This window comes from Lytechinus pictus, chromosome 5 (genome assembly GCF_037042905.1).
Source record: "Lytechinus pictus isolate F3 Inbred chromosome 5, Lp3.0, whole genome shotgun sequence".
Taxonomy (NCBI): Eukaryota; Metazoa; Echinodermata; class Echinoidea; order Temnopleuroida; family Toxopneustidae; genus Lytechinus; species Lytechinus pictus.
This window is the reverse complement of record NC_087249.1, coordinates 8059260-8081068: the sequence shown is the minus strand read 5'-3', so window position 1 is coordinate 8081068 and position 21809 is coordinate 8059260. Positions and strand designations below refer to the sequence as shown.

Genomic DNA, 21809 nt, shown 5'->3' with positions numbered 1-21809 from the left:
TTCTCTTTCAGTTTTGTGACAGGCTTTTTAACTTTTTTACGACCATACCCCTAACAAAATACTCGTTAGAAAATATGAAAAGCCTCCCCCCCCCCCCCATTAAGATCATCCTTACTTTATAACCTCCTCTTCCCCCTCCCCCTCCCCTTGTTTAAGACCCTTTTTATGAGTTACTCTACATTTCCCTTTTTGTGAAAGATCCACAAATAACATTCAGGCATCTTTTTTACCACCTCCCCCACCCCCAAAAAATCTATGAAGAAAATCCCCCCCAAACTAATTCTCCCTTGTTTTCCAATTTTGGTAAAAGTACTCATCCTACAACAGTTTATAATCCCTTTTATGAGTTGCCCATTTTTGTGGAAGATCCATTAATGACATTCAAGCATCTCTTTTATACTTTGACACAATAGCTTGGTTTAATACAATAAACTACATGTATGAACTACATGTAGACTGGAGTTGAAAACACAAGTTGAATTCGACCTACTTCTTCTCCCCTTCCCCCCTGCCCTGACAACCCCTTGATATGCCTCTACTCTCGTCTTGGCCAGCATGCCATCTGCTGGTGTTCATATTGTATTTGCTTGTATCCTATGTTCATTGACGGCGCGTTATCTTGGCTTGTTGTGGTTAATCATCGATCAGATGACAGTCATTAGTCAAGATAAAAGGATTCAGAGTTTCAGAAATTTATTGAGCGAGACACGCTGTGATCTTTGATTTCTTTTATTCAGTCTTTGGTCCGTGCGATCTTTACTTTTGGATGGAGATATTATTTTCTATCTTGTGAGATTGTTTGTAACATATGTTTTGATGTATTGTTTTGATTATACATATTGATCCAGCATTTGACAAGAGTTGGACATTTCAGATCAGATGCTTGTGATGCTATAGATATTTGAATGCCCAGGAAGAATTGCTCAGTAACTGTGGACTTGGAATTTTTAACAGTTTCATATGATTTGAGTGATGCAGAATATATTGAGGAACTCTGGGAATCTCCCTCACCTTGTAATTTATGACTGAATACTAGTAGAGTAATAACCGACCTCTCATGTTTGGTGGAATCTCTTCTGAATGCAAACTTGATATGTGAGGAATTCAGCGGAGTATCCGGGTGTGTTTTTCATCAAGTGATGTGGCCCAAGTATGCTCCGCCCTGGCACAAGTCAAGGATGAAAAATATTTGAACCATGCAGAGCGTTTCATGCACTTTTGATCTCAAAAGATCACAACCTGATCAAATATCAAACTACCTACCTTGGTAGAGCTATTGATGTGTTTTTTTTAATGCAAACCCCACTGTAAGAAAGCTGCCTCAAGGATTCTATTCAAGAAATTTCACGTATATTTCTTCTACTTTTGTTTGTAATATAATTTTAGCGATATTGATTCACTGTAGCTAGTTCACATACTGAATGGATAAGGAGTGGTGAATTAAAGTTTCATGGTCATCCAAAGGAGCAAGTTGAAGTGAACTTGAAAACTTGAGGATTGTCACCACCACATGTTCATCATATCCACATGCACCATGGGTTGACCTTATCAAAGAATAACTTGAGCTTCACGTAAATGCTTATTTACTCATGAATCTGAGAATAATGATTCCTAATAAAGCCAAAAGAGAGTCAAGTGTTTTATGTTTGTGGAGCATGCACATGTCTGTAAACAGTCATCGATGAAGAGGGATAGTTGGCAGCGTTTGCTGGGCCAAAGACCATCTTGTCGTACAATGTCATACATATATCAGCACCAACCAAAGTACATGGCTTGTATACATATCAGATGTGCATTAGGTCTACTGTTTGCAACCGTGACTATTAAATATGAATTAGCAATGTATTCAAAGTGCAATCATGATATGAACTCGTAGGACATAAAAACAATTATGATGAAGAAGACTCATGAGCTGAGAAAATCAGGGGATGCCCTGTCCCTGCCAGTGATATCAGTGGTAAGTAAGTCAAAGATTGACAAAATGGAGATCACCCGAATGATTACTGTAATGCTTTTTTTTTACCCTGTGTGCCAAGCAGGAAAGTAATGGAAAGGGATTGTGAAAGTTTGAAAGAAACTGAACAAAGAATAAGAAAGTTATGAATGTTATAGCTAAATATATGCAAATCCCAATTTGGCAAAATTTTTTTTTTGGTTTTTGTGCCAGGCAGAAAAGTACCGTAATGGAAGATGGATTGTGAAAATTTGAAAGATACTGAACAAAGGATAAGAAATTATGAATGTTAAACTACATTCTTTCAAAATCAATAGTCAGTGAGAAATGCTAAGAATGTCTTTTCCATTTGCTATGAACTGATAAAAAGATTGTAATATGTATATTTCATTTTTTTTTATAAACAGATTTTTCCTGCAGGGTATATAAAATCAAAGTCTGCATTCATACAAAAAATATATCTTCATTCATACATGTAACTCGTTTTTTTTTTTTTCAATATGATTTTATCATCTTTAGAAATAATTTGCCATTATGTTTCGGTTTTCTGTTGATATATATTAAAAGGATACAGATGCTGATATGAGAGAGAGAGAGAGAGAGAGACAGACAGACAGACAGACAGAGAAAGAGAGAGGAGACAAGAGCAGTTGCTTTTATTATCACGCTGAGAGAGAAATTCATTCTTTTAATACTACATGTATGTGGCAAAAGTAGAAGAATGAATTTTGAATGTGAATTAACCAAATTTTGAAGTTCTTTTCAATATTTCCTGGTTAGTTTTCTACTTTTATGATTGAATAATCTTCCATCTGATGTTATTCATTTGAATCCACCATCTTTTATTTTTTAACATAAAGAACTGTTGTGCCTTATGTATCATCTCCTATCGAATCTAATGCATTCCCTTTGTCTCAGCAGACAGATTTCCGGCTGACGATACAGAAGATCCCCACCGTGCCTACAGCACCTTACTCCCTGGCGATGCAGACCAAAGGCTACACGCAGGACGATACCATAGTAACAGATCTCGATAATGTACTTTCTTTTACATTTTTCCCCATCATAGGCACTTTTTTGTACTTGAATCATTTAGCAGGCACAGCAGAAGAGCACTTCATGCATGTAGTTTTTACTCATACAGCACTCATCAAAACAGATGCACTTGTCTCATGGTGATGGTGGTCAACTGGCTGCATACAGTAATTGAATGTTTCAATGGTTTTTTTTCTCAAGAACGTTTTTTGTGACGTTTGAAAGGGGAGGGGGAGAGAGGAGATATAGATGGATAAAGAGCGAAGAAAATTATAGTATAGAAGTAGAAAAAGTATGATGTGATGAATGAGGAGAGAAGAAGAAGGAGAAAAAGAGGAGGAGGAGAAGGAGAAGAAGGAGAAGGAGGAGAAGAAAAGAAGAAGAGGGAGGAGGAGGGGAGGGGGAAGGAGGAGGGGGTGGGGAGGGGGAAGGAGGAGGGGGAAGGAGGATGGGGTGGGGGGAGGGGGAAGGAGGAGGGGGAAGGAGGATGGGGTGGGGGGAGGGGGTAGGAGGAGGAGGAGGGGGAGGAAGAATGATATAGCAAGCACCACAGAAACTGGGCACTTCATAGTTTGTAGTTTATACAACACTCATAAAAAAAGATCTATGCACTTTTTGTATCATGGTATTGGTAGTATTCGTGTAAATCAACTTTCTCTATGAATATTCAGATTTCCTGTGTATTTTCTATTCCCCCTTTTCTTTGTGGTATTCCAAATAACTGGAGGAGGAGGAGAGAATGATAGAAAAAAAGATTAAAGGGAAGAAAATCATATAAAATATTAGAAATAGAAAAATGACTGCACTGAGATGCTGCTGCTGCTGATGATGAAACAAAGTATATTCATAAGGAGAACATGGAGCAGAAGGGGGGGGGGAAGAAGAAGAAGAGATGAAGAGGAATAATTATCTCATAGTTCAATAATTAATGGAAAATAATATTTTAATCATGTGGTAGCACACCTTCATCAAACTCATTTCATCAGCACATCCCACTTTATAAAAATCAAGTCCACTCCAGAATATTGTTGATTTGAATCAACAGAGAAAAATCAGACACGTATATCATTCAAAATCGGATGTAAAATAAGAAAGTTATGACATTCATTTTACACAAAACAGTTATATTTGCACAAATTATTGATATGCAAATGAGAGAGTTGATTATGACCCTCACTCACTATTTCTTTTGTTTGAATTGTACAATATTTCAATTTTTACAGATTTGACAATAATGACCAACTTATTAAACTGAAAAACAAACTGTTTCAAAAAATGGCAATTCCACATGTTCAGTGAGGAATAAAACTTTGTTTCACATGGTAATGTAGAGAAAATTAAAATATTTCATATTTCTAGTGTGGAATAAAAGAATTAGTGTTTGATGTCATCAGTCCTTTCATTTACATACCGACAAGGATGTGTATATTACTGTTTTGTGAAATTAAGCAAAACTTTGGAATGTTGAAACTCTCTTTTTTTACATCTGATGTTGATGAAATTTTCAGTGTTATGCTTGTAAGAATTTTCTCTTGTTATTCAAATCCACTTTTTGCCAAGGTGGACTGTCTACTACCTTGCATAGTAAAACATGTACATGTGTATGGATAATTTTTATCACACCTCATGCCTTCATCATTATACACTTGTTTTTAAAGTAATTCATGCACTATAGCGTAAGAGATATCACTTTTAAGATCTGGGTCCCGTAACACAAAGGTTAGCAATTGATAGTTCGCTTGATTTTCACGATTGATTGTACGCTTGATTTTCACGATTGATTGTGCCAGGGTTGGCGCGTTTTAAACGGTGTGTTTTAAAACATGTTTTAAAACGCGTTTTAAAACACCCGTTTTTTTTACAAAAAAAACGCGTTTTAAAACACCTCATAGACTTGTGTGTTATAAATATGCATGGATGTGATTTTACGTGAATTTATTTTTTATACTTTTATTTCTTAATTGGTTTATTATTTTCTTCTAACTTAATCTCTTTCTAAACACCACTCTTTTTCTCCTCTCTCTTTCCCCCCTTATTCTCCCTTTCTCCATTGCTTTGTCATGTTCCTTTCCTCCTGTTCAATTGTGCACATCAATCCATATTTAAGAATATTCTCATTTTAACAAACATCTGAGTGTTGTGCTCACTTTTAGACAGGGAAAGAAACACTATTTAAAATGAGCTCAAATATGTAATAGTAGTACTTGAATGAAATGGAAGTGTTGCACAAACATAATAATATTTTGCAAATAGACCTGTATAACTGACATTGTAACCTTGAGGTACACACGAAATTAGGTGAAACTTTGCGCTTCGTAAAGATGAAGAAAAGTAATTTAATTCAGTATAAGATAATCAGCTAGCAAACCTTTTTTTCCTCCCTGAACATGTGTGGAACTACCATTGTTTTAACATTTTTTGGTTCAGTCAAGTTGGTCATTATTATCAAATCTGTAAAAATTGAAATATTGTATTGTTCAAACAATTAAAGAAAAAAATAGTGAGGGGCATTATCAACTCTCTCATTTGCACATCACTGAGTTGTAATAAATGTTTTGTGAAAATAAGCGAAATTTTAAAATGTTATAACTTTCTTATTTTACATCCGATTTTGATGAAATTTTCAGCATTATGCTTGTTTGAATTTTTTCTACTGATTCAAATCAAACATTTTTCTGGGGTGGACTTGACCTTTAACCCTAACACTCCCAGGGGACCGTAATGGCCCCCTTAAAAATTTCTATGATAAATCCATAAGCACAACAGGGCCATGCCATATTGTTCAAGACTATTTTTTTGATACATGCATGGATATGTGGTTATGATATTACCATGGAGCTATCAACACATTAACAGCTCAATGATATTACAAGTGCATATGACAGACCAGAATTGCTCAATATCGTGATTTCATGTATAAAGCCAATGCAAATTTTTCGCCAACATTTTTATCTGTATCAATATTTGTACTTTTTGTTAATGATTGGAAAATTATTGCCAATAATTTCCATTAAAAAACCGATTAAAAAAACACAAAAGTAACCGCAAAACTGTAGATAAGAAATATGTAAAAAAAACAGTTAAAACAAACATTAAAAAAACAATTTGATCAGAATTCCTCAATTAAAGAAATAAGCAGTTCAAGGGCCTAATATTTATAGATTTAAACCCAATTTTGTATTTCATGCACTTATGGGTACCCGGTAGAATGTAAAAGTCATTGTAGCTTGTCCAGTACTGTGTGCGCCTCACTGGCGACTGACTTGAATACTACCCAGGGAGTGGAGGATGTGCATACATTGTGTGCGGGAATGACTGATTGAATCCGATGATTGTGGTAATAATAAATCTTTAAAGCGCTTAGACATGTCGTTCCAATGTATTAAGCGCGATATAAAAGCGGACTTTTATCATTATTATTACTTAAAATTTGTATAATTGATTCAAATGAAATAAAGCATATTGAGTAAATGAAATTAAGCATTGAAAGCCTATAGTCTATAGATTATGTCATTTTCTTACATTGTGCAAATTCTTCTCACCCCCTAGATTGACAAGACTAAAAAAACCCTGAGACTACATCATATGTATGAGGAATAAACTTATGAAATGTCAACTTACTTTTTCGGCATTCAATTTCCTTGATTTTGTTATTTGGGGGAAAATTCTTTTCTGTTGGAAATTCAGTAAAAAAAATTGTAGTCATCTCTTACTAATACTCCAAAAATGTATTTAAAACATCAAGAGCTTAAATCATACTGTATTAAATGTACAATTTAATTGATTTACAGAAAATTACATCGTTCGTTGGGAAAAAAACGTTTTAAAACGATTTAAAACGTTTTAAAACATTAAAAAGCGTTTTATTTGTTTTTTTTTAATAAAAAACGTTTTTTATTACAACCCTGGATTGTGCATTGTAGTCAATGCAGTCAATCGTAGAAAAATGTTCTACGATCATTGCTAAGCTTTGTGTTACGGCCCCTGATAGTTCTTTATCTGCCATTGATATATGTTCATTTCTTTTAATACGCTACATTAATTTTGGCAAATGTGCTGTCTGTGTTTGATAGCAGCACATTCATGTACATGTGTGTATGCACCCATACACTGAAGTCCATAGATCAATAATGTCTAATTTCATACTATGTCAATATGATTTGAATCATGAAATTGTCATTGAATAAAGTCTTGTGTTATGTTTGCATTTTTTAAATATTTTTTTTTGGTTTCATATTATTTCTGTGTTTCTCTTTCTTTTCACCCAGATCCAGGATTACTTAATGCTATTAGTATAAATCAGATTAAGTGAAGGTCTATACCACTTATTTGAAATGATATTATAATGACTAGTTTTCCCTATTGGTACTAGAGAATCTAGATAAAAAACAATCTGTTTGATATTGTATGATAGTGACCATTAATCGAAATGATTATCATATTACCCCTCCCCCTTTCAAATTCAATTCAGTGCCGGTAAAGTGGAAATTCTAAGAAAGAGAAGTGTTGCAAAGATAAATGACACTTATGCACTGATATGAGATCTTGACGGAACATACATGTGCATGTATGCAGCACTCTTATCAACACCTAATTCTAGAGGTTGTTTTCTTATTCTCATAGAACTCGGAATTCCGGATGGGTCGAGACCAAGGCCAGGGCTACCGGTCGGCTTTCCAGCAGGACTATCCAGCCAGTCAGCATGCCTTACATAGCAGCAGACGATTCAGCCAGCCTGTATCTGCTGAACCTCAGCAGCAAGACCATTCACTGTCAGCTTCCTATGGAGGTTTGTCATAGTAACACAGAAATCATATCTACACATTTACAAATTGGCAACAATATTATTGAAAAAAAAGATTGGTTTACACACAATTACATAATTTACTGTTAATTTGACGTAATTTTTCTAAAATATATCTACTTTAAAATGTGTTTATGAAGCAGATCAGAACTTCAAAGCTTTGTTGCCAACTTGGAAATCTAATTCTTCATTGCTTTCTCTCACAAACCAAAACAAGGGGGCAAAGGAGATTCACCCACAAAATGAAAAAGAATAACAAAAAATAGGCATTGTAAATGTAAGTTGCCAGAGAGTCCCTATAAATTGTTTCTGTATTTTAGTTAATCGTAATTCTGTATTAACATACATGTACATGTACAAAAGGTAATAGCTCCTATTCAGAAATATTTTTCCACTGGTTTGCTTAGATATATATGCATTTGACATGAAATTGGAAATTTTCCAGTCTTACAAATGTACATCCATTTCCTTGTATTATTTGACACATCATTATGATTTTTTTTTTTTTTTTGGGGGGGGGATTGGGGTAATACCATTTGTGTTTTTGTTTTAAATAAAATGAGCTTTTATGTGTACAAGTATATATACACCTGTACGGTCACTTTGTATATGTTGTTAGCGCCATAAATCATTGGAATTTGTAGTATTTATAGAAATTGCATGTCTAGCTCAATAAATCTTCAAAACATTTTCTCTGCAAGAGAGTGGGAGAAGGTGAGTGGGGGTAGACTACATAAATATGCAAAGCACATATCTTGTCTATTAGAAGGCTGCTTGAAAGACACTCAGACTTTGTGTGAAGGAATTTAGGCTCGTGAATAAATCAAAAGTGATGTAAAATGTAATTTGACATCCTAAAATTTCATCTTCATTTCCTCTTTGAAATTTTACCCTGGTGAAAATTGTGGTTTTGATTTTAAACTCTAAAGGCCTTTGAACTTTTATATTCATTGGTAATAAGTAAGTTGTAATGTGTGAACAGCTTTATGAAACAATTATCAGGTTTGAACATAAAAGAATGAATAAGCTTGGACCAAGGACATTAAAGACCTTATATAAAAAAAAATCATTTATCGTTAGATTGTTATCAATGTAATCCATGATTGGCACAATTTCAATTGTCAAATTTAATACGCAAAGTTGCTATGAGGAGGGGGTTATAACGGTTATTAAATACTTTTTGCAATGCAATGGACTAGGCATAAAATTTATTTATCATTTTTGGGGGCTACTTTTTACAACCTGCTACACTGCATTAGCTCTATTAAGTGAATGGGGATTTTTCTGGCTTTTTTTTTTATTTTCCAGGCTTATTCAGAGCATTTGGGGGACAAAATTGTCCCGATCCACAATGTTATTTTTTCCCTGCAATGGGCCCAAGATCCTCATTTTAGAAACTTTGATTTTCCGGTTTTTGTGTCGTCTATGTGATATATTAAACAGCATGTTTGTATGACCACAATCCTCATCACCCCCCCCCCACTCCTCACCCACCAGGTCACACAGAATCCCGCACCCCCAGACACAGGCAGGTTCACCACCCTGCCACGGCCTTCGCCACCCAGCTGACGGACCTAGACCCCAACAACTACCAGAAGCCCACCCCGCCCAGGGAAGAGATGCCCTCTGTGTACACTCATCCAGGATCCCACTCTCACTCGCACCCCCCTCACACCCACGGAGCCACTCGGCAGATCCAGAGCGCGGGGTCGGTCCAGTCCCGTCAGGTCAAGCCCTCATCGTACATCCCAGGTAATTATGGGATTCATGGTTATATACGTGTAGTATAAGCACTTTATTCACTTTTTTTTAATGGAGCAATCATCTAGCACTTCCTTTTTCAATAAGCTGGGCCCTGTCTTATTGAAAGTAGTGATTGATTGCAGTTGATCCATAGTTCATAACAATCACTGACCTGCATCTGAGTGTCGAGAGTGATAAATAGGCCTACTTGATGTAATTTGGACTCAGTGAGGACTCCTTGACAATCATAATGTTTCATAAGACATGGTCCTAACATTTGATCCACTCATTCAGTATATAAGGGTGTTTATTTATTTGGGTTTTTTTTTCTTTTACTCACTTAAAGGACATGTGCACACATGCATGTATTTCACCTCCCAAAATGGATTTCTGTTGCACTTGGCAACACATACCCGAAGCACTTACATTGGAATGCTGAAATATCACACACACATATTTAATCACTACATACAAATGTCTATATCTTACTCACATGATGGGATGTTAATGCACATAGGGGTGTTCATATAGATTTTGAATGATTAATTAAATATGGCAAAATCTTGATTGTTAAGCAAAATATTTATTTGGTTAAAAAAGAATGCATTTTTACTTTTGAATGTATTTTTATGACCTACACTTTTCACTAGGATGTAATAAAGGTAAGCAAATTTGTCAACAAAAATTAATTGTTTATATAGAGTCATAATCACTTGTATGCCACAGAATATTATGTACATGTAGTAGTATGCAATATATCTGTCGTACAAATTCTCTACAGAATGTAAAGCCTTCTTGTAAAATTTGCTACATTTGAAAGAAAAGGGATTTGAATTGAATCCAGGCTGGTTATGGGTAGTGACCTATTGGATTTTATTTGATTTTAATCCTAAAGATTTATTTTCAAATCTCAAATGATTTTAAATAAGATCTTTAAGCTTTTTGCTTCAATCTTTTAGGTTTAAATCTAAATTCAATTTTAACCAGTCACTAGCCACAATAAATGCACGCTATGATGAATGGGCTAGTTTGGGGGTACATTGTAATTATATTTCAAAATCATATGCTGTAAAAAGGCTTAAGCAAAAAACAAAACATGAAAATGGTTATTAAGAATAATGGAGAACATACTGTATGAACCATTTTTGCACACACTTACTGTAGCTTTGCCTTATGCCAGTACTTGAATATGATTTTGCTAACTTTGCTTGCGTTATGAAAGCACAGAATAATCTTAAGTACATATCATTACATGTATGATAAGATTACTGATTTGTTTGAATTTTTTTTTATTCATAAAGAGCACACATACTATTCCATAAGTAAGTACACCAGCTTACATTAAGGTCAATGTTCTTTTGAAATGATTGATTTCCTATCCTTTCAAAATAAAACTTTCAACTAATATAGAAGCAAATAAATGCCTTTGGTTGCTCTAAGCTCCTGTCAAACTTACGCTAGCCATTAAAATCCAAAGTAATAATCCATAACATTTTTAACATAATCCTTCCCGAGGGTCAAGTGATGAAATTCTAACCGATTTTTTTCCTAAAGCTCTCTCTTTTTGTGAACTACAATTGGAAAAAGGAGCATATTTACAGCCTGTTTGAACTAAAAAGGTTAAATTTAGAGAAAAGAAATTAGCTTTCTCTCAATTTCTGATCTCATATACAGTGTATTTCCTTTCTTAGTAGTATTGTCTTTTCAAGTAGTATATAATTTAGGATGCAGTTTGCTTTGATTTGTAAAAAAATGCATAGCAGTAGCTTGCTTTAATTAGGAAGTAGAGTCTACATCTAATTGATTTTGCCACAACGTTTTGCCACAAAATAGTGTAGTACAGTAAATGGATGAATGCATTTGCTTTAGATTGAATGATAGTTTGTACAATTACATGTAAATATAGAACATGCGCAAAGCCATACTGAAAGATTATGATTGAAGTGTGCATAGGTTACTAACATGAACTATTTAAAGATAATTGTGTAGGTATATGTCATTTCACACAGTTCCCCCCCCCCATAAATGTGGGGGCGTCGCGGTCTAGTGGTTATAACTCTCATCTTTCAATCTCAGGGATGTGGGTTCGATTCCCAGCCATGGCGTATTTTCCTTCAGCAAGAAATTTACCCACATTTTGCTGCACTCAACCCAGGTGAGGTAAATGGTTACCGGCAGGAAGTCATTCCTCAAAAAGCTGTGAGGAACGGAGTCCCTAGACTACCTGTAGCTTAGCTGGGGTAACATATGAGCGCTTTGAGCACCTGAAAAGGTGGATACATGTGCTAAACAAATCCTACAATATTTTTATTAAATCAGATTGCTTTATAAACATCTCATTCATAGGATCCTTACATGATTTATATGAAAAGCCTACTTGTTCTATTTAATTATAGAGAGTTTACGTGTACTTGTTCCAGTTATGGACTTGCTTCAAATTAGAGATCGCTGTAAGTTGTCTGTGACATATTAAAGTGGGGTTAATGTTGGGATTTGAACAAGTTTGCTGCGTTTTGTGTCATTGTCAAAATTCTTATTAATCTATGAGTATCGGCATTACCTTGGAATGTACAATGTACATAAAACATGCATTTTGTTAATGTGACTATTCGGCTTCAAAACTTCGAATTTGATTAATTGTATGATACACAGAAGGTATGTTCATATGCAGTGTTACTTGTGTAACATGGTCGTTTTTAAAAATATTTTAAGTATTTTACAGCCATCTGCATTTTTTTATTTACCTACTATATGTATTGGCAGTTTTCTTTATTCTGATTGACCGATAGATGAGTGCTTATTGAATTTTTCATAAAGATTATACCATCAATATTTTTGTCATTAAAGACAGTTTGAAACAGATTTTAACAGATTTTTAATATAATTTAGTCATCGATACCCACACATTAATATTTCCATTGGTCACTTTATTGCAAAAATTCACACAATTGTACCAAATATAATAAAGAGAAAACGAGAAATGTGAACTATTTATAATTTGAACATACATGTAGCACTGCAAATTTCAATGGTAATTGCCTACTATGTGAACAGCATTTCTTTGTGTCAGAACAAATACTTAGTTCTTCCCTATTACAAATGATGACTTTGAAGCTTTATTTGCAGGGACACTAATATTTCTGAGATATAAAATGTTGATGTTTTGGCTACAAAAAAATTTGTTTCAATGTAGCTGGATATATTGAGGTATCTGTTTTATGCAATAATTTTTAATTTCTTTGGGGAAGCCTTGGGAATATTAATGAGGTACTCTTTAAGGAATTCCTAGCTCTTGGGTTTTTTTCCTATGGCTCACACCACTAGGGGTGTCTCCGATCTTGGTTTTGGGTACCCTTGTTAAAAACTATTTGCTCACACTTTCATTTTGTGTTTGTTTGTTGCACATCCCTTTCTTTTGTTGTTGCTTTCATTTGGTAATTGCTTCAGACGAGAGTCCAGACGAACATGAACCATCAGGTAGAGTATTTATATTCTGCATACATTGTAGCACGATGTGTAAATGTAACAAATAATCATGTCATGTGTTTTTTGTCTCACCTGCATAGCAGAGTGAGACTATAGGCGCCGCTTTTCCGACGGCGACGGCGACGGCGGCGGCGGCGGCGACGGCGACGGCGGCGTCAACACCAAATCTTAACCTGAGGTTAAGTTTTTGAAATGACAGCATAACTTAGAAAGTATATGGACCTAGTTCATGAAACTTGGCCATAAGGTTAATCAAGTATTACTGAACATCCTGCCTGAGTTTCATGTCACATGACCAAGGTCAAAGGTCATTTAGGGTCAATGAACTTAGACCATGTTGGGGGAATCAACATCAAAATCTTAACCTAAGGTTAAGTTTTTGAAATGTCATCATAACTTAGAAAATATATGGACCTAGTTCATGAAACTTATACATAAGGTTAATCAAGTATCACTGAACATCCTGCATGAGTTTCACGTCACATGACCAAGGTCAAAGGTCATTTAGGGTCAATGAACTTTGGCCGAATTGGGGGTATCTGTTGAATTACCATCATAACTTTGAAAGTTTATGGATCTGATTCATGAAAATTGGACATAATAGTAATCAAGTATTACTGAACATCCTGTGCAAGTTTCAGGTCACATGATCAAGGTCAAAGGTCATTTAGGGTCAATGAACTTTGGCCAAATTGGGGTATTTGTTGAATTACAGCCATAAATTTGAAAGTGTGTTGGTCTAGTTCATAAAACTTAAACATAATAGTAATCAAGTATCACTGAACATCCTGTGCGAGTTTCAGGTCACATGATCAAGGTCAAAGGTCATGTAAGGTCAAAGAACTTTGGCCACGTTGGGGGTATTTGTTGAATTGCCATCATATCTCTATAAGTGTATTGGTCTAGTTCATAAAACGTGGAAATAAACTTAACCAAGTATCACTGAACATCTTGTGCGAGTTATAGTAGTTTTCAAAATCAGCACTGCTGCTATATTGAATCGCGTGATGCAGGTGAGACGGCCAGAGGCATTCCACTTGTTTGTATATTGGCAAGTCCAAGTAAGACCCTTTCAACCCATAGAAAGGTGCACAGATCAAATTGGCAACAATAATTTTCTATTCATCTTCATACTTTGAAAAAATTAAATATTGATGTACCATGAGTCAGATTGAATAATAAAAGCAAAATCCTAATGAAAGTTGCCAATTTGCATTTTTAAAGAGTGACTTTGTTGTTTCCATCATATTGCCAATTAGGAGTGTGCAATGAATAGCTTAAATTCAGTTTTCATTCCATGAAAAAATGAAATATCGATATAACATGGGTCAAAATTAATGATAAACAAATTTTAAACAGTTTTAGTAATCGTACAGTAGTGTATCAAAAGTCAGGTCTATTGTCCTAATACATGTAGCTGCTATGCCATGTGGAGATGTCCACATAGGCTTGTCTGATCCCCCAGTTTGTCTAGGAATGGGAGGATTAGAAAGAAAAAGGCTCTGAGTGTGATTTCCACTCTCTACCTTGTGAGTAAAAAAGAACAAAAAAACTTGACACCTCACAAATACCCAATTTAAAGAAAAATATTTCATAAACACATGATTATTATATATGGCCTGAAAGAGTATCTTCTCCCAAATAGTTTGATACTATACTTATGTGGTAAGTCTTCATTCTTGGATGATTAGTGAATTAATTTCATAAAAAGGGGTTTGCAAATCTATACTCATGTAGGATTATGACATCGTTGGCATCTGGATCCATTCATTGCAGCCATGCCTTACTTTGGAGCAAATCAAACTTTACATTACAGTAAAAATAGATACCTCCTGATTATCCAAGCGTTAACACATACCATGTAAATATAGTATCAAATTATTTAGGAGAAGATACTCTTTTAGGCCATCTATAATAATTATGTGTTAATGAAATATTTTCTCCTTAAATTTGGGGATTTTTTAGGTGACAAGTTTTTTTTTAACTCACGGTATACATGTATAGCCAGATTGCATGGTCTCTATCTTTTGGGAAAGAATCTTGGTAAAGTATTATTGACTAGAACGAAAGTATTGTAGATAAATAATCTATGAAATATCACCTCATTTGATGTTTCATATATTTCATGGCCTTGCGGCTATAGCACTGACTTCTGGTAATTTCTAAGAATAATCTACATGTAATATCTTGCTTGGACTTGCAGCTAAAACATGTAATTTGTATCTCTTTAATAGGAGTCATGTTAAAGAAACAAAATATCTGTGCAGACTAATATGAGCAAGATTTTCAGTCACTATCAAATCTCAGAGAATGAAATGAAGATCTTGTTGGAGAAAAATGTTATGTCTAGATAGTCTGTTGGACAAAAAGAATAATGCCTTTATGGAAATAATGTTTTAATTTTTTTTGCACAATGAAATATATATGAAATATTAAAATGAAATGAAATTAAATTAAAATGAAATATTAAACAGGATGAAAATGAATATTATATAGAAATCTTATCTAAAACTATCACTTTACAAATTTTTATATAATTCCAAGCTTCATTCACTTATCTTGCTTGCTATCTCCATATTTAGCACCACCAAGCAGTTTTGTATATTACAACTGATGTGGAAATTACAAGCAGTATATTTTCAAAAAAAAAATGTTCATTTAATTTGATTCCTTAAATTTTCCATACAATGTTACTTCCTCTTAACCTTTGAAAAATTCAGTGCCATTCTTTCAACATAGTGTATTTCTTATCTCTAAAATAACAAGATGAAATTATCATTCAAAACTCATAAGGAAAGTAAATATAAAATAATCATTCAGTTTACGTGTAGGATTAATCGAGGAGTGTTTCACAAAGGATTGACTTGGACTTGTGTAACTGCCAAATAATACACATATTTCATGCCCCTACCAATTTGGTTATTGTTCACAACTACAGTCTATGAATTAAAGTTTGACTCTACAGTCAACTAAGGACTCTCAAATCCTTGGCCAAGCTGAACTCTTTATGAAACACCCCTTATCCATATTGTCTATATGCTCCTGTTTTTTTTCTCTCTAAATGTTATTGCTATGAAAAGTTTATGACCATTAGATTTATAGTTCAATGTGGTGTGTACTTTATATTGTGAAATCAGAATCATTGTTCCATTTCTCACAAGTATGAAACGTTTATATTTTTTTCAGTGGCCAATTTGAATTCTCCATAAAAATCATGCTCTTGCTGTATTAATGTATGATAGTATGTTTCATAAAATTAAATTGTTTGTAGCATGGATAACTTTTTATTTTAAAAATGTTTCATTTCGTGCAAGATTCTGATTTTACAATTACATGATCAGCTGTTTATTACTGTTGAGGCACTTTGTGAATACACTTTAACTTTTTCATAGTTCAACTTTATACCATAATGTTTCACATGATGTGCTTCTTGTAGCATGCACAGGTTTTAGATTTTCATTTTGGTGTGTCATTTGAATTTGATTTGGAAGTATACAGATGATACTTGTAAATATGATGAGGATGTGTATACTAGTACTTCTAGAAAATAACTTTTTAAAAGCTGAATCTATTTTTAATGTTTCACATGATGTGCTTTATTGCATGCACAAATTATAGATTTTTGGATGTGTCATTTCAATGAGATTTAGACTTGATTTAAACATAGTAAAATGTAATGATTCTTACTTGCATGCACTCAAAATTGAAAGAACACCAACCTCATCTTCCACATTATGTGCAGAATATGTACTTGTGCAGAACATGTCATGTGGAATCATGCTTATGATATACACATACATGTACTAGTAGTTCAAATGAAGGCTGATGTTCTTTTGCACAGCATTCAACAGATAGACACATACACATAGATCTAGACACTTGTTTACCTGAATGCACTTTGCTCTTCCTTTTCAAATTCTACCAAGTTTTTATTAAATAGTTCTAAGATTTGAGGCAGAATTTTAAAGCACCATTTATTTTTTTATACATGTACATGTAGATGAATTGATAAATTATAAAGATGCAGGATGAAATTATTCATTGTATAGACTGATACTCATAGGGCCATTGATAACACACAGGAATTTCAGTCTTTGTCAATCCATAAATTTGATGTTTTCCTGCTATTGTTCACTTTTTACTTGAAACCTAATGCCCCCATCCCCTGTTTAAAAAAATGTATTCAGATGGGGATGCTGTACAATCCCCTCCCCATTCCCCACTCCATGCAATGTGAAAAGTAAGTTGCAAAAGGTAATCTTGGTTCTACAGTACGTATCAAAAAAAGTTTACACTTTGAAAAAGCCCTGGGAATTAAAAAATATACAACATGTTGGTATTTTTCTCACATATAATCTTGGGTTTGGGTCTCTTCTATCCAATGAAAGTAAAAGTTTTGACGGAATGTTACGCTTGAGTGAGCACTGTCCATTTTTGTAAAGCTCGCAGAAATCTGTTTGCGCAGAAATGCTCGTTTTCACCCTGTGTCAAGGGGAAAGGACGAAATCAAACTTACTCTGCGAAACATTTCTCATACATTTCTCTTGAACTTTTAGTCAATTGAAATAAAACGGATACATTCAAGCATTTTGTAACAATTTTGCCACCCAAATTGAAATTTCAACACTTAGTAAGCACAACATTTAACCTTTTAGTGCCAGCTGGATCTGAGGACATAACTAAATCTGAACAAAAGTTTATATCAGACATCTCTAGCATATTTTCACTAAGTTTTTATCATTTAAAGTGGGTTTACATTTCATTTTTCATTCAATACTTGTTTCTCCACACTTTTTCCAAGCTTGACAATGAGTAACATAATGAAAATCAAGCCTAGGCCATTTCATGTTAATCACAGCTCAGTGTAAAGCAAATATCATCACGATGGCCTTGGTGTTGGGGAGTGGTGTGGGGTGCAATGCACTCTTTGACGTGTTTTGGGCAAGGAAACAAGTTAAAAAAGGTAAAAGATATCTTCAAATCAATTTTACTAGCTAAATTCCACGTGTTCTTCATGATTAAGGTCTACTTTTATTCACATAACTATTTCAAAGTTCTGCGCAAATCATTTTTCACTAACTTTTCAAAAGTAAGTGGTGCTCACTCAAGCGGAAATATTTTTCGACAGTTATATCGTCATTTGCTTAAATGGATCTGTACCAATGTTAAAATGTGGAAAAATCTTCAGGATATTACAAATGTATAATTTTACAGGATTTTTTGTAAGTGTAAACTTTTTTTTGATACACACTGTATACAAAATTTGGTTTGGAGTTGGGCTGCATGGATTGAAGGACTGAAAATGGCCACGTCAAAGGGCCTAATATTTCCACCCCCCCAAAAAAAAAAAAAAAAAAAAAAAAAATCTCTTCAGATCTCTTCAGATATACATGTAAGTGTCAGATTTTCAAAACCTTTTAATCATATTTCATCATCAATGCACACAGGTCACACACATTATATTATTCCCTCGCATTCTGTAGCCTTGCTTTCAGCAACTTTCAAAGTAGACATAGATTTCTTGCACACACAAACAAGGTGTCTATTATGAAGTGCATCCTTTTTCTGCAATTTACACTACACGTAGTGTACCCTAGCTTTATTAGAAATAGTGTGCATGCAGTTTTTGCAAACAATCGTTGCCAATTTGACGTTTGACCTGACCCCGTTGCCGCATCTCCACATTACAGACTTGGGCTCTCCCTCAACACAGCCTACATGTGCTTTCCGCACTTTCAACTCAGGTACTGGTAAAAATAGAAATCTTTTCCTATCTATATACATGTATGTATTATTTCTTTTCTTTGCTTGCATTCATATATTGTACAGCATTATAGAGAATGTTTTTATTGTCGGGGTGCTACAGAAATTATTGAGAAAAAATAGTTATATAGAATTATCAGTAAAATCAGGGGCAGTTTCTCTGATTTCACTTCAGCTGGATGGGCTTCACCCCCCCCCCCCACTTTTTCCAAAAATACAAAAACGTAAAAATGACCCTCTGATTGAGATTTTTTGCATGGTCAGACACCCCCAACACGTTTGGTTCAGCCCCCCCCCCCCTCTCCCACTTTCAAAATTGTTCCACGACGGCCCTGGAAATCTCTTTAATAGAAAACAATAGATTTTTATGTCTTGATCGGGGTTGGAAAGGAATACATTTCAGAAGACTTATGATAGGGTCTACATGTACATGTTATTTATCAAAAAACAATTAGTATGCCATGATGGCTTCCAATCAAAATTATAAGTATATTGAATTGAAAAGGAGATAGGATGTTCAATTAAATTTAGTATCACATGTATGGTTGCCTTGAAATCTCGGAAGATTGTCCTTCCGTCATGAAGACATTTGTATTTGGGACTTCCCCCCTTCAATCCTATAGAAATACTTGAATACAATATTAACATTGAATTAAAAGTGAGAAAATAAGAAGTGTTGTAATGTATGCAAAATAGTAATATCATTGAATAAGTTTTTTGAATAAAATTTCAATCAGCTCCGCCTCCCCCCAAAAAAAGATCAACTAAGTGAATGGGAATAAATAGAAAAAAATTTAGAAAATAAATAAATAGATAAAAGTATAAATGAATGAATAAATAAACAAATAAATACATAGATAAATAAATAAATAAATAAATATATGAATATATATAAAATAAATTAATAAGTAAATATGAATTAAAAGTATAAATAATGATAAAAGAAGTAATAATAAAATAATTAATAAATAATAAAAGCTCTGCTGTAGCACCCTAAACTTATTCTACAATCATTTCTGTACCATTCATATGCATGTATGATGTGCTTTATAAATTCACTTTCTTTTCTTCTGCTTACTCTGAGATGTATTCTTTATTTTAAATATACTGTTCAAGTGTACACTGTATGTTTTATATTCCATGATGTACACACGTACATTTATTATTCAGCTTATATCTGGGCCCCGTCAAAGAGACGATTGATCCAATCAATCGTAACTATGGATGGCCAGCAATGTCAACATCTATTATGCATGTTTGTTCAAAATATTTTTTAGCTATGATGTATATTCATGCATTCATTGTTTTCTTGAAAATTCACTGCGTTTCTCTTTGCATTCCGTAGAAAAACACTGACACTGATGGATTTCCATAGAGATAGATTGATCAGATCGATTTTAACTCTTTGCAAGACGGGGCCCTGATCATACAGTACTTGTACATACATGGAGTAGTATCTCAACATATATTTATCATTTGTTGAAATTCTGGGGAAGAAAATAACAACATTATCTTGAGATGTAATTATTTTGTATTGCATTTGCCAAAAATATTAAAAGTTCTGTAAATGTTGTATGTGTCAGGTACAGTACTGGTGACAATGGGGTAAAAATAATGTTCAATAATAATCAAATTACTCAAATAACTTTACCATAGGAATTTTTAATGCAGATTTTTTTTTTCATTTCAAACTACCCCTTGTCGAAGAGAAAAAGGAGAAAAGTAATGTTTTCCATCTAAACAAAATGTGTATCATAGCAAATCTTTCATACAGAATGCAGTTACTAATGTACAAGCTAGCATTCTCTTAAATGGAAATTATTGAAAGATAAAAGTATTCATGAGTGAATACAGGATGTTCTTTCTCTATACTGGCCAAAATTGTGTTTCAACACCTGTAGAGAGTCTAAATTAAGATTAATGCGATGCTGCTTGTCTAGCTACTATCATTCATTATTGCATATCAATCAACTTCATAGCATCAAAATATTATACATCCATGTACATGTATATATCAACCCATTGCCATGTTATCTTTGCATGCTTGCTTCATTTATATGTATTGCCTGCTTTGTATAGACATGTACATGTACATGCATTTTTTGTATTTCATTTTGCCTCAAAATGTACATGTATCTACTTTATTTCAAATTGATTTATTAACTCATAGATTGCATTGAATCTTTGCATGTGATTATCTATCAAATTCGGCATGAAATACTCTTTCCTATTGGCTGTTTCTGTATTCAGCTCCTTTATATTTCCACCGAGTCTATGAGCTCACTTTCCTTTCTTCTTGATAGCATTTTATTTTTAAAAAAAGAAACAAATTTTGGAATGCAGATAATATAGTATTTACATTTTTTTTTTTTTTTTTTAAATCAATTTTCTCAAACAGATACATGTAGAAAATTAAAAATTATTCTTTTCTTTTGGCCTTGTCTTCGTACACTGTACATTAAAAGTGAACAAAATTTTGAGGAAGATTTTTTCCCTTAGTTTTCCATTGCATGGTAACAATTCAAGTATTTCAATTGGAACCATCTATAAAATTAGCATGCATCATTTCACTACATACACGTATGTGAACACAATGTTGTATACAAATATATTACGGTATGCTTGAACTTTTTTTTCATTATTTGTATAAAATTCATGATGATGTATGTATCTTGTAACCCCTGTACCTGATAAATTATATTGAATTTATTTACATGTTCATAAATGTAACTGGTATTTTATTGAGTAAGATTATTATGTCATAAGTAATTGTTGTTGTTGTAGGTTCATGTAATGGTAAGTATACATGAAAAACATAAATTAATGTATTCCAGATATAGCAAATGTTCTGTGATTCACTAACAACATAGAACATATATACATGAAGTTTCAATGGGCCATTTCTGTTTCCTGCATTCAAAATTTTAGAGTTAATCAAAGAGTGCTATCAGCTACATATATTTTTGTTGTTTCATGACAAAAGTGCTTTGTAATTGTAAGTGTATTCTGCTGTGACTCAAGTTG

At 33.7% G+C, this 21809-nt stretch overlaps 1 protein-coding gene across 14 annotated transcripts in view; it reads left to right on the top strand.

Moving 5' to 3' along the window:
* The window catches only part of LOC129262480 (leucine-rich repeat-containing protein 49-like), a 53769-nt gene that overhangs the window by 13525 nt on the left and 18435 nt on the right, over positions 1 to 21809 (top strand). For 2 of the 14 annotated variants that reach the window (XR_010293609.1, XM_064099743.1), the window contains exons 3-6: positions 7613 to 7778; positions 9291 to 9545; positions 12984 to 13013; positions 18713 to 18766. Coding sequence is in view for 13 of the 14 variants with exons in the window: in XM_064099743.1 (XP_063955813.1) it covers positions 7613 to 7778; positions 9291 to 9545; positions 12984 to 13013; positions 18713 to 18766 (505 nt within the window). In the remaining variant the exon portion in view is untranslated. Of the gene's footprint in view, positions 1 to 1809; positions 1958 to 2872; positions 2993 to 7612; positions 7779 to 9290; positions 9546 to 10837; positions 10859 to 12983; positions 13014 to 18712; positions 18767 to 21809 lie in introns of those variants that run through there. The other 12 variants (XM_064099742.1, XM_064099741.1, XM_064099734.1 and 9 more) reach the window with 12 other exon arrangements.